The sequence below is a fragment of the Adiantum capillus-veneris genome, chromosome 23, assembly GCF_014529385.1.
Source record: "Adiantum capillus-veneris isolate H3 chromosome 23, ASM1452938v2, whole genome shotgun sequence".
NCBI lineage: Eukaryota > Viridiplantae > Streptophyta > Polypodiopsida > Polypodiales > Pteridaceae > Adiantum > Adiantum capillus-veneris.
In genome coordinates this window covers 140,222,059-140,236,401 of record NC_140953.1, presented here as the reverse complement: position 1 = coordinate 140,236,401, position 14,343 = coordinate 140,222,059, and the positions used below count along the sequence as shown (strand labels likewise).

Below are 14,343 nucleotides of genomic sequence, written 5' to 3'. Positions count from 1 at the left end.
GCCGCGGTAATGAGCAGCAGTAGCAATGCAGCAGGCGTGATTCAAGGGGCTGGCTACTCACGGGAAGAGAGAAAGGCTGCGTACTCACAGCACACAGACGCAGTACTGGTCGCTCGTGTTCACAACCAACATCTCATCAGCGAGCAGCGAACATGAGCGAGCAGGGAATATGAGCAAAAGAGAAAGGAATACCTGTAGCTGAGTCTCTCTCTCTCTCTCTCTCTCTATTTGTCGCTCTCCCTCTCTCTCTCTCTCTCTCTCTCTCTCTCTCTTTGTGTCTCTGGGAGCACGAAAAATGAGCGAGCAAGGAGCTCTGAGCTTCTGAGAGCACGAAATATGAGCGAGCCAGCCGATATTCCTTGGCAACGAGTCAGTTAAGCTTGCCAGCGAGCTCCAAATGCTCCGCCGCCCGCGCCCGCGCCCTCGCCTCTTTCAAAGTCCCTGCAATTCCTGCAACGTAAATCTCTTTTTTTTAAAACTTTTACATAGAAAATTCTACTTTCTCGCAAATGCGGACACGTGGCACGGGTACCCTTGCCGCCATATTATGTTAGTTAGATGAAGAATAAGCCACAGCCAAGCAGATTTCTTGAGGCAGGAGGGAATCTCATTATTTACTTGAATATATTCATGAGAGCAATTAAATGTGTGATTAGCATGTAGTGATTATAATAAAACGATTATCCTCGTTACAAAATCCCTTTTCTCTTTGCTATTAGTAATTACCGTATTTCATTTGCAGGTCTTAGTACTTACCGATTAGCATGTAGTGATTAGAATAAAACGATTAGAAATAGGATTCGTTTTTCTCTTTGCTAATAGTAATTATTTCATTTGCAGGTCTTAGTACTTACCGATCTGACAAACTGCTGTTAGCAGCCGTAGTCTTTGAAATAGCCGCACGGTGGTCTCTGGTGAGGACGCAAAACCTTGAAATCATGGGCGACTCCCAGGCGAACGCCTACTAAACGCTGCTCCCCCCTCCACCTCCTCCTCATCACCATCATCAGCATCATCAACCCCCAGCTCGGGCGTTATCGTCTCCAACGATGTCGCAGCCGCAAGGTAGCCCTCTACCCACCTCCTACGCGCCTGTAGCAAGGCATTACTCATCGTCCGCAGGTGGCAGTGAAGGAACAGAGATCCCTCTTTCAAATGGGGCCTCTTGGGCGAGCGTAACTCCGGACCATCAGCATCAATCTGTCCTGCCCACCCCGCTCTCTGGATCCGCTTCAAGCAATCGTGCAATGCACAATTTTGCGCCAGTGAACACCCCTCCTCCTCCCCCAAACTTCAGATCAGCGTCACAAATTGGCATTACCTCTCCTCCTCTCGGCTTCTCTACTTCATCTGCAGCTTTCTCTGAAATTCCTGTCTTGCATTCTGACCCTCCAGTTCTCATGAATGGTGTCCCATCACAGCACGATGGTTCTCTTGCCCTTTCTTCAGATGACTCCACAAACTGGTCGGCTGCTTCATCCTTCGTTCTTTTCACAGCTCATGCGGTATGCTCCTGCTGTTCAGCTATTAGTTTGATTGGTTTTCTGTCTAGCTGAAGAAAAGCATGGGGCCATGTTGCTTACTTTGGGTTTTTTAATCAGCCTTAGGTATAATGACTATGATTGCCCAGTGTAGCTGCACTGGCACACTTAGACAACATATGGTTTCCTGTCTTTTTGAGTATCTGAGGCCTAAACAGACTTCAAAAGAAATAGTGGCCACATTGGAAGCACAGGCAAACCATATGACAAATGGTTACTTCGAAGCCTTCAAGCAATAATTTGATTAACAATAGACTTAGCCGGAACAACAACAACTGCTTTCTTTTCGCAATGAGTAAAGTATTAGACACGAATGGAGCGTACAAAGAGATGAAAAAAGACCACTTGAGTACTGAATTGTGTCAAAAGGTCAAAGAACTAGCACTCACCTACTTAAACAGCGTCCAAAGAAGAAAGACATAAGGGATTGGTCATAACAGGAGCCATTTTGTGCATAAGATAAGAATTTTAGTGAGTATAAAACTCGGAATGGTAGGATGGCCTTTGACACCAGCACATCACCAGCACATCCATTAGAATGAAAGACATCTCTTGTTAGCAATATTTCAGATTTGGACAGAGATAGGGCATGGGTAGACATCCATCACTATCAGTTGGAACTCACACACTCATAGTAGAGTATGTTAGGAGCTCCTTTATTGTAATTTTCTACTCCATGATAACTACAGGCATGAACACACTGTACACTGGGGTTGTCTCACAGGTCACTTATCGTTTTTCCCTCCTTGACTGCTTTTCTGTGTATATGTGTTTATCTTATGACGGTGAAGTTCTTGTCTAACTTCGTAGTGATGATGGCCACATTTTTAAATTCTGGCTGTGTAGTTTGGCAACGGATCTTCTCATTTGTTTTTATGAACAGTGGCTTCAGTTTTTGCATGATTCATATGTAGTCATGGGTCAATTCTATGACCTCAGGATTAACTGAATTTTACGCTCTAAGTTGCAAAAGAGTGGTTATTTGATCGCTATCTTATGATAATCAGTTTAAAACACAGATAAGTTGCTATTTTGATAAATGTGGGCTGCATAATCACTTTGCATAGTGCAAATTTTTGTGATTGGGATGCTAAAGGGCCAAATTCTTGGCTTTAAAGTGAAGACATTCTACAGTCTTGCTTCTATTTTGTCACTGCTGTAGCTCATCCTTGAACCTCTTGGTTCACCAGGCCTGTACTTGAAACAGTGTCTTCTTTGTGAGCAGGTTTTGAAAGAGAAAAAGGCCTTCAATATTCCTAGTCTGGGGTTTGGTGCAATAGTTTGCCCAGGTAGGGAGGTCGTTCCTATTCCCCCTAGCATCAGACGCAGTCCTTGTCGATGCCAGAATTGTGGTGCATTCTCAAACCTGTACTGCAGTATTGCCCCTAGTACAGGCCAATGGAAATGTCCTTTTTGTGACAAGATGAACAGCAGTTCCGGAACATACAAAGCCGCAAGCAAAGAGAATCTCGAGAATTGGCCAGAACTTGTAACCTCCGTGGTCGACTATGTTGAGGTCAGCTCTGGTCGTCCTGGTTTCGTACCTGTTTCAGAAACAATATTGGCGGCCCCATTGATGGTTCTTATTGATGAGAACCTTGATGATGCCCACCTACAGCATTTGCAGAGCTCACTTCATGGCTTACTTGATTCATTACCTTTATCAACTCGAATTGGGCTGATCACTTATGGAAGGACTGTTTCATTGTATGACTTTTCTCAAACAGGGGTGGCAGCTGCTGATGTTTTCCCAGGCAACAGTCTACCTAACAAGGAGCTGCAGAAAACTTTACTTTATGGGACAGGGGTGTATCTGGCACCTCTGCATGTTTGTATTTCAGTTGCTCATTCCATTGTATCATCCTTGCGGCCATACAGAGGTGACCTGGTTGAAGATGCTAGATACCGTTGCATGGGTACAGCTGTAGAAATCGCCCTGTCTCTAATTCAAGGTCCTTCAATGGAGATGCCTCGAAGCATGGTAAAGAAATCAGGTGGCTGCAGTCGGGTACTGGTTTGCGTGGGGGGTCCTAACACCCTAGGCCAGGGGTCTGTGCCTCATTCTCAGAGCCACCCAAGTTACATGTATCTGGAAAAAAAGGCCATCAAACAGATGGAGCATCTTGGTCAAGAGGCCCGGAGACAAGATGCTGTGGTAGACATCCTCTGTGCGGGAACGTGTCCTGTCAGAGTGCCAGTAGTACAGCCTTTGGCTGCTGCTTCTGGAGGTGTATTTATTCTTCATGATGACTTCGGTGAATCCTTTGGTCTGAACTTACAGAGGGCAGCAAAAAGAACATCTGGTTTCCGTGGAATTTTTGAGGCACGCTCTTCAGATTGCTTCAGTGCAACTCATGTGATTGGACCAGGCAAAGCGGCTACCTCAAGTGCTCATGAGACTGCTAGAAATGACAAGTCAGTGTGCATGGAAGTTCCAACATTTGAGGAGTGTCAGAGCTTTGTCATGAGCTTTGAATTGAATAAAGATATCAAGGGAGATAATGTGTACTTTCAGTTTATTGCCCAGTATACAAACCCATATTTGATGAATGTCACGCGAGTTGTCACTGTAAGATTGGCAACAACTAATAGTTTAGTGTCTTATGTACGAAGTATTGATGATGAGGTTGCTGCTGTTTTGATTGGCAAGCGTACTGTAGCATTTGCCAAGACTGCTTCTGATGCTCTGGATATGCGTGCATCTATTGATGAAAGGACAAAGCAGATAGCTATTAAACTGGGCAAACCGCTGAACAAGAGCAAGTTGCGCTGTTTTCCGAGTGAGCTGCCTAAACTAGGAGAGATTCTATTCCATTTGAGACGAGGTCCCTTGCTGGGCAACATAGTTGGTCATGAGGATGAGAGAGTGGTGCTAAGGAATCTGTTTCTGCAAGCCTCCTTCGATTTGTCATTGCGCATGCTTTCTCCTCGAGTTCTGATGCATCGCGAAGGTGGCACTTTTGAAGAGCTCCCTGCATATGACTTAGCCATGCAGTCCAATGCTGCCATAGTTCTAGATCACGGCACGGATATTTTCATCTGGATGGTACTTCTTTGACTTTGTCCTCCTTTTTAATATCTTGTGGTACTTTACTCTTCGTGGCCCTTATGACTGGCCTAAGAAGTTTTGTGCATGTGGTCAAATAGGGGTCTGACTTGTCAGCCGACGAAACACACAGTGCAGCTGCTCTTGCAGCATGCAGGACACTGGTGGAAGAGCTAACAGATCAACGTTTTCCAGCGCCAAGGGTCCTAACTTTTAAGGTTTGCTCATTACTATGTTCTTTTTGTGTATCATACTATACTTCAGGTTGGATTTATTGTAATCTAACTTGAAAGCTTGGAGAACCAATTAGAAAGTCATAGCTTTTGTAGTTTTATGTTACGTAGTGCTATATTGTTAAGCAAGGCATTGCATCAAATTTCTGAAGTCATGGAATTAACGTTACATTTTTGAGGCAAACCGAGTAAACCGCCTGAACAGTGAATATGCAATCAACAAAGTTTCTTTTAGGTGACTGTCTCAGCCTAAGTTACTGTCGCATTCATTCTGTGTGGGGAATATATACAAGATGCAGCTCATTTGTTTTCAACAGGATTTGGCCACCATTTCTTTTATGTAATGTAGATACAATTTGCCAAGTATGCCATTGATTTTCTTTGTCTTGATCAGACTTTCTATTTCTTGTGAAAGAGATTAGAGCTAGGCACCAATTCTCAACGACCAGGGTGTGGTTTGGCACAAGGTCTGTCACTGTTACATTTCATATGCATTTACCATTTGATAATGTGTGACATTTGTCAACATGGTGGTGTCTAGTTGGAGAATCGAGATTGGTGGAGAGCTTTTGTCCCAGTTGTATCTGCTGGTGCAATGAAAACACAGTTTTGCCTACTTGGTTTATGTCAAATAAAGAGTTTCCCTGAAGAGAATGCAAAACTATTTAGAGTATCTCTGTGAGGGGGGACACTTGCAAGGCTGTTGGGAGGCTTTTTGTTCAAAAAGGGAGGAAGACCCACCATCAACTTGTCGGCTACTGCATCGCCTTTGATCGACCCCATTGTAATGAATCTTCTGCCTCCAATCCGTTTGAGTCGTTCAACAGCCTGTTTACGCTACAAGGAGAAGTTCCTATGCAGAAAAAGCGCAAGCCATCCACCTGCAACACACCTATAGTGTAAGGTGCAGCGGAAAGAATGTTGAACTTTGCTCAAGATGAGTGCTCCGAACTGTGCTCAAGGTTCCTTTTACTTTTACGAAAGGGAGAGCCTTCCGTTCCTTTAGTGAGAGAGTGCAATGGACACAAACAAAGTGGTGAACACTGTGAATGAAGGTGTTGAGATTAGAGATAGAGAGAGAAGAGAATACGACACCAGAATGTTGTCAAACCCTCCTCCGAAGGCCCCACTCTCTATGGCGAGAGCGGTCTACTTATGATTGCACAAATCTTTACAATGCTTGGACTTGCCGACGATGTCGACGACGACGAGATGGGCTGAAATCTGAAAATGCTAAGGGCTGAAATCTGCAAACCTTTAGCTGCTGAATTCTGACTCTATGTCGGTGACGATGTCGATGAAGACGGTACGACGACGATGTGCAGAAAACGCAGATGCTGAAATCTGCGTTTTCTGGGCTGAATCTGCAAACTGCGCGGGATTTGATCGTGCGGCGAGGATCTGCTGCGGGAGGGTGAGATCTGCGAGGGAAAATTGAAAACGTTGGTCCTCTTTATGATCTGCCGCGGAGGAACTGCAGAACGCTAGGTGGATATGCTACTCAAAACGCTAGGCTGATCTAGGGTCAATCTGCAAAAACGCCAGGTGTCTTGCTGTGTTGATGCAAATCGCTAGGTGTCTTACTTGGTCCTACTGTCGCCAGGTTGCTCTTGATGAAAAACGTTGGGCTGATCTTGGGTCTGTGGTTGAAAACGCAAGGGTTTACCGCCGGTGGGGGGTCTTGTTGAGAAGGTGCCTGTTGAACGCGAAGTTCCTGCTGCCTCTTCTGCCAGAAAGTGCTAGCGCTAGGTTTGCTTATATACAAACTTAGCAAAATTGCCCTACCTACTTTCCAACAAAAGTCACTTAATAAATAAGTGAAAAATGTCAAAAAGAGGGAAAATAGGTTTAATGCACTCGAAAATTTCCCTAATGGATTCTGATAAATTCTAATGGGAATGCTGATGATCATGCTATGTGCAACTGGAGGATATGCATCTAATCTACGTGACTGGTCATGCACGGCCTGCGAACAGACTCACAAAAGTGCTAGATCACTTCCTATTCTAGATTGGCTTGACTGAACTGAACCCTTGTCATGCTGTAGCTTGTCCACGGACACATAGGGTTGGATGTGTCACGTGACATCCCCTCCTTTTCAAAGCGAGGTATTGGTACCGAACTGTATGGCGTCGAGGGAGATCGCCAATAGCATCCGGAATCCTGGAAGGGACTCTTCGTCGGCCCACTCTGATGTGTGGGTCGTGCGGTACTTTAACTTCATAAAGGTCTGCAACGCTTGCTTCTTTGGGCCGCGCCGAAAGCGACACAAAGTCTTCTGTAGCTCCTTCAATGCTTCAACTTTGTCTATGGACGTAGGTCCATCTTCTTCAAGAATCTCCAAGGTTGAAAATTCCTGAAACCACTTCCAACACAAAAACATGAACATACCTATTCCATGTAAAGTGACTGGAAAAAATCTCGTCTTCCTAAAAGACTGTGCATGCAATGTAGATTAACAAATAGACGGAGTGCCAAACCGTTCACCACACTCACGCAAACAATGAGATCGAATCTTGTCTTTTTGATCTAAATCAATCAACTGTTGCAATTCACAATGGAAATGCCCATGCTTGGTGCTCATACTTTCTTGTGCTCTTTCTACAATTGTGTCGTGCCAAGAAAGAGACATGGAATGTGACTCCCTTGAATGCATACTTTTCAGCTTTTCATGAATAATCCGCATACATCCGTGCTCATTCATGAGTGAAACGTGCTCAACGTACAATATGTCATGCCTAGGAAAAGGAATCACATAAAGACGGCGACTAAAATACAGGAAACGACCACGAATGAAACACTCGATTAATGCATGCTGACTAATCATGCGAACAGATAGTATTTCGTGTGGGGTTTGTCACGTGACACATCCAACCTTATGTGTCTGTGGACAAGCTACAGCATGATCAGGGTTCAGTCGGTCCAGTCAGTCTAGATTTAGAAGTGATCTGGCACTTTTGTGAGTCTATTCGTAGACCGTGCATGCCGAGTCACTTAGCATAGATGCATATCCTCTGGTTGCACACAGCATGATCATCAGTATTCCTTTCAGAATCCATTAGATTCAGTCAGGGGAATTTTCCAGTGCATTTAACCTATTTTTCCTATTTTTGGTATTTTCATTTATTATTTTTAAGTGACTTTCCAACAAAAGTAGGTAGGGCAATTTTGTTAAGTTAATATATAAGCAAACCCAAGTTAGCACTTTCTGGCAGAAGAGGCAACAGGAGCTCCCCGCTCAACAAGCGTCTTCTCAGCAGAACCCATCGAGCACCATCAACTCTGGCGTTTTCACCTCCCATTGCTAGCGTTTTTGGTCTTCATCAAGAACCTCTACAGCCTTTGCGATTTCAGCCTTGCCGTCCTCGCCAGCAGTACCAGATCCCTAGCGTTTCCAGTTGCAGTCATCGCCAGAATTTCCCAGCTACCTAGCGTTTTTCATATCTGCCAGCGTTTTCTATTTTCAGCAATTCTGCAGCAGAAGAGGCAGCGTTTTCAGCAGTTAAGGACATCAGCAGACTCAGCCCTAGTCCCATGCAGAAGAACCTCATTTTCAGCCATGAAAACGCAGCCAAAACAGTCATTTACAGCCACCGAAACATACCGAAATTCAGCAGATAGAAGACCGCAGATTTCAGCCCTAAAGTCGTCGTCGTCATCACCGTCATTGTCACCGGCATAGTCCCAGATTGCATCAGTCCTTTGCATCGTCATTGTACCACTTTGTGCAATCATAAGTAGACCACTCTTGCCGACGAGAGTGGGGCCTTCGGAGGAGGGTTTTACGTCTCTGGTGTCGTATCTCTCTTCTCTCTATCTCTCAGTCTCATACACTTGCACGCACAGTGTCCGTTCACTTTCTTTGTGATTATAGCACTTTCCATTAAGAACGGAAGGCTCTCCCTTCCATAAGAACTAAAAGGAACCTTGAGCACAGTTTGGAGCACTCATCTTGAGCAAAGCGCAAACATTCATTCCGCTGCACCTAACAGGGTTCTTTGGACCTAGGCTCGATAGCCAAGATCGGTTCTTCGTGTTTGATCGAATCTTCTTGTGGGGGTTCTGTGGACCTCGACTCGAGAGCCAAGATCGGTTCTTCGTGATTGATCAAATTTGCAACGAGGTTAGGTTCGCTAGAAAAAGCATCAACTAAACCATCATCCTTGTGAACAATCACGTCTTGATCATACGAATCATCATGCTTGTGAGAAATCACATCGTGATCATCATGCTTGGCATTGGCATTCAAATCATCATGCTTATCATTATCATTTAAATCATCATGCTTATCATCATGCAAATCCTGTGTGTCATGCTTTGGAGAAGAAGAGATTGAGAGAGTCTCCTTCTCGTGAATCCTTTCAATCTTCGCCTGCACATTAGAAATGAGAGAGGAAGAATGAACAACTTTCTTGCGATCCAATTCTGTTTTTCTTTCTGCGTACTTGCGATCAAATTCTTTGGCCTCCAAGCGTAATTGCTCGCGCTCACGCCCATGGCTGCCATTCTTGCTTCGTGCCACGTTGTCATCATGTCCATCATCGTCTTGCACCAAGCCTCCATAGGATCTAGTGCAATCCTTGGCGTAGATGGGGAAGGGGGAGGGTCTGAAAAACCTCCCGGTCTTGTTCGCCTCTCTCATGCTCATCACCTCCAAGCGAAGTATCCATACCGCTTTGAGTGATGACCATCCACTGAAGTCTTGGGTTCTTGTGGGTTCTTGTGGTCTTGGGTTCTTAAGTTCATGAGGAACTTGGGTACTTGGGTTCTTGAGGGTCTTGAGGTTCTTGAGTTCTTCTTTAGCTTGCAATTTGTGTTAGAGAAGGATCTTCTCTTCACCCGAGTTCTTCTCTTTTCCCCGGGCGCACCCCTTGGCGACCTTTCGCTGACACCAAGGTTGCTTTTTCCCACCTCACGTCGATTGGCCGGCCGCTAAGTGCACGGTCCGCTCTCAATGAGTGAAAAGAGGCACAAGGGGAGGCTGGACAAGCCCTTCTTTCTTGGGTTTCCTATCACTCTTCAAAAACACGATTAGGAATCGACACGCCCAAGAAATCTTGGGTTACGTGCGACCGCAACAAGCAAAAAAAATTCTTGTGGTTCTTTCCTTGAGTGATACAGAACACTACCAAAGCTCTGATACCAATGTAAGGTGCAGCGGAAAGAATGTTGAACTTTGCTCAAGATGAGTGCTCCGAACTGTGCTCAAGGTTCCTTTTACTTCTACGAAAGGGAGAGCCTTCCGTTCCTTTAGTGAGAGTGCAATGGACACAAACAAAGTGGTGAACACTGTGAATGAAGGTGCTGAGACTGAGAGATAGAGAGAGAAGAGAATACGACACCAAAATGTTGTCAAACCCTCCTCCGAAGGCCCCACTCTCTATGGCGAGATGTTTACTTATGATTGCACAAATCTCTACAATGCTTGGACTTGCCGACGATGAGGACGACGATGAGACGGGCTGAAATCTGAAAATGCTAAGGGCTGAAATCTGCAAACCTTTATTTGCTGAATTCTGACTCTATGTCGGTGACAATGTCAATGACGACGGTACGACGACGATGCGCAGAAAACGCAGATGCTGCAAACTGCGCGGGATTTGACCGTGCGGCGAGGATTTGCTGCGGGAAGGTGAGATTTGCGAGGTTTGGGGTTCGTACTGCGGGGTCTGACTGCTGAAAACTGAAAATGTTGGTCCTCTTTATTGATCTGCCGCGGAGGAACTGCAAAACGCTAGGTGGATATGCTGCTCCCAAAAACGCTAGGCTAATCTGGGGTCAATCTGCAAAAACGCTAGGTGTCTTGCTGTGCTGATGCAAAACGCTAGGTGTCTTACTTGGTCCTGCTGTCGCCAGGTTGCTCTTGATGAAAAACGTTGGGTTGATCTTGGGTCTGTGGCTGAAAATGCAAGGGTTTACCGCTTGTGGGGGGTCTTGTCGAGAAGGCGTTTGTTGAATGCGAAGTTCCTGTTGCCTCTTCTGCCAGAAAGTGCTAGCGTTAGGTTTGCTTATATACAAACTAAGCAAAATTTCCCTACCTACTTTCCAACAAAAGTCACTTAATAAATAAGTGAAAAATGTCAAAAATAGGGAAAATAGGTTTAATGCATTGGAAAATTCCCTTAATGGATTCAGATAAATTCTGATGGAAATGCTGATGATCATGCCATGTGCAACTGGAGGATATGCATCTAATCTACCTGACTGGTCATGCACGGTTTGCGAACAGACTCACAAAAGTGCCAGATCACTTCCTATTCTAGACTGACTTGATTGAACCGAACCCTTGTCATGCTGTAGCTTGTCCATGGACACATAGGGTTGGATGTGTCACGTGACATAAAGAGTCTGGTATACATGAAAATTGTGAGCTTTGCTCAAAGCACCAATCAGCTGTGAGATTGTGTGAGTGTGGAAGCGTGAGAGTGAGAGAGACAAAACATTGGAGGGAGAGTGTGATCAAACTTTGCTATAGTTGAAACCTCGTCGTCCAGCCCAAAATGACGGGACGGAGCCGCTCAAAAGGTGCTGGTCGTGCAATCTACATGCAATGCAGTGAGTGGCAAGCGTTGAACAACCACTAGCCATAGAAGAATGCCAGAATTGATGGAGCAGTTAGGGATGTAACTCAAATCCCTTCTCAACACTTGTTGCTTCCGTAAGTCTGCAAAATCTTGAAGTGAAACAAAGAAAAAAGATTGGCCCATCGCATCTGTTTCTTAGACAAGTTTCGATGACAGAAAGTATCGTTAACTTTGATGATCTGTTTTGAGAATGAAATCGTCACCAACGAGATAGTGTTTCCAAACAGAGAGAGCGTAAAGGACGGCCTCTAACCCCTTCTCAACACTTGTTGCTTCCGAAAGTCCGCAAAATCTTGAAGTGAAACAAAGAAAAAAAATTGGCCCATCGCATTTGTTTCTTAGACAAGTTTCATTGACAGAAAGTATTGTAAACTTTGATGATTTGTTTCGATAACGAAATCTTCACCAATCGATAACGAAATCTTCACCAACGAGATAGTGCAAAGAGAGCGTGAATGACGGCCATCAACTCTTTTTTACATTAAGAGGCATGAAGCTCTACGTCTCTAAGTCTTCTACTCTCATAAGCTTCCTTTTGTCTAAGTAGTAAGTACCCATAGAAAAGAGATATTTTTCTTGGTAAGATCGTGGAGAGGAGAAGCCACATGAGCAAAGTGTCGAATAAAGCGTTTGTAGTACAAACGTAAGCTCAAGAAACTTCGTACATCGTGTATTGAAGTTGGTTGAGGCTATTCTTGTATTGCTTGAATCTTTGCTGGGTCCATTCTCACGTGATTATGTGAAGCTATATGACCTATAGGTAGTGAATATCTGTGAGAAAGAATTCACTTTTCTTAGAATTGATTTTGAAGCGTATGCCTTCATAATTCTTCAAAAACAATTTGCAAATGTCTTTGATGTTCTTCTTAATCAATGAAAAAGGACCCAGATGTCATCAAAGAAGACTCGTGTGAATTTTTAATGAGGATGAAAGATTCTATGCATCATTTGGTTTGAATGTGGTGCGTTTGTCGAACCGAAATGCATAGCTTAGAATTCATATAATCCAAAAGTTGTGCGGAATGCTGTCTTATGCACATCTTCAGGAGCAATGCGGTTTTGTTGATAACCGCTCTTGAGATCTATGCAGCCGAAAATTTGTGCTCCTTGTAACTTATCAAGAATGTCATCCAGTGGGATTGAAAGAGACTCTTAATTGCACACATCTCTCTCCCTTGCAAAAGTCAAGTAAGCAAAAACACACTTTTTCATTTCTCTCTTAGCAGTAATATGACTCCATAAGAATTGGCGAGTCATTTGCATCTGCATATACATCATACTGCTGACCATTAGTTTAAAGGTCAGTTTTTTATTTACATAATCTGGTTGACGATGAACTCGATAATACCAAGGCATTCCTAGTATTACATCACAACTGTGAATAGGTGCTGAGAGTAAAGATCAGTTATTCATATATTTCTCAATCCATGGATTGAGTTGACCTTGAATAAGAGTTGAGTTTGTCGTAACTTCGTAAGTCCTACAAAGACTGATCCGGAGTTGATTGGTGTTCCATGCTGATCAAGAGGAAGAGTGGGTCTTTTGGCAGTGTGTCAAGAGATGGAGTTGTCCATAGAGCTTGGATCATAGAGAATAAGAACCCGCTGCCCATTAATACTTCTCCAGCCTTTTAAAAGCCCACACTTTTTTTTCTCTTGGCTTGTATTACCTTGCACACTTGGCACCGAGTTTGACGAGGGAGGAGCAATATTTGCCTTTGATTGAGGGCACTCGGATTTTCTATGTCCTTTTTTACCAGAGAAGAAGCATTTCCCTTCCTCCATTTAAGCCTTCAAATGAGTGGGAGAGAGAAATTACCTTTTGGTGGCTCCCTGTTCAAACGTCAGCATCTTCTCCTCATCAGAATCTTCATAAAGGGAGTTACCTTAAGTGGGACAGCCCAAAACTTATCCGCGTATGTAGACTCATGCTTTTTTTGAGAGACGCTCTTTTTAACAACTTTTTGGAAATCAAGGGGAGGAACTGCACGTAGAAATTGGTTTTGAAGTCCTCCAGTAGCCACCGATTGCTGGTTGTGTCTCTAAGGTACATACTGACAGCATAGTTTGGAGCGCTCTTTGAAATTACCTTCGGTGAAAGCAATTTCAAATTCTCAGATAGAAGAGAGAGCTTTATTGATAACTCGTTGGCCCATTGTAGTACTCGAATTTAATGTCTTTGTTGCGTGCCGTAAAGGTCTTTTGTTTCTTCTCCTGTGAGTGATGGTGAGAGTGCTTCTTCTTGGAGATAGCGCGAGAATCCTTATGAAAGGAATCTTCGAAGCTCGATTTGCCCTTCATTGAGTAGGATCTTCTTGCTTCTTGGGACCTTTTTCCCATTTACTCGAAACATAGTAACCTCGTGAGTGGTCAGTAGCGGAGAAGTGGAGTTCTTCGGGATTTTGAGATGTTCCAGGTTGTTTCTCTTTCTGAGGTTCAAGAGAACTTTGAACATCTTTAGGAGGCCTGTCAACAGTATTTAGTCCATACTATGCATGGTGGAGCTGATGGTTATATTGTCTTGTGGATGACTACCTTGCACTTTCCTTTAAGGTGAATTTGGACTTATCTTGGATTCATCTAGGTATATCTTGAGAAGGCTCTTGAGGTGTAGCTTTAATCTCCTTTTCCTTTGCGAGGGTACTGAGGAGTTGTACTTGTGGCAAGGGATCGTCCCTTGCATCTCCACCATTTGTTGTTTGAACAGAGCAAGCTCTTCTTCTTGTCTAACCATTTGGACTCTCTGCCAAGATGTAACAGGCTTGGACACCAAACTGAGAAATCGATAGCAACACGAGCAGAAACTGCAACAAATTGAATTGGAGAGAGAGAGAGAGAGAGAGAGAGAGAGAGAGAGAGAGAGAGAGAGAGAGAGGTGACATGAAGAGGCAAAGTTCTGCTTTGAAATGCACTGGCCCTAAAGTTTGGCACCCCTTTTGG

General features: G+C 44.1%; 1 protein-coding gene across 1 annotated transcript in view; it reads left to right on the top strand.

The window, feature by feature from the left end:
* The first annotated feature begins 846 nt into the window (after positions 1–846).
* Positions 847–14,343, top strand: part of LOC147428705 (Sec23/Sec24 protein transport family protein) — a 50,786-nt gene continuing 37,289 nt past the window's right edge. Inside the window, exons 1-3 of the mRNA XM_086496975.1 lie at positions 847–1,505; positions 2,767–4,587; positions 4,689–4,805. Coding sequence (XP_086353101.1) covers positions 1,050–1,505; positions 2,767–4,587; positions 4,689–4,805 — 2,394 coding nt within the window. The 5' untranslated portion in view covers positions 847–1,049. The remainder of the gene's footprint in view (positions 1,506–2,766; positions 4,588–4,688; positions 4,806–14,343) is intronic.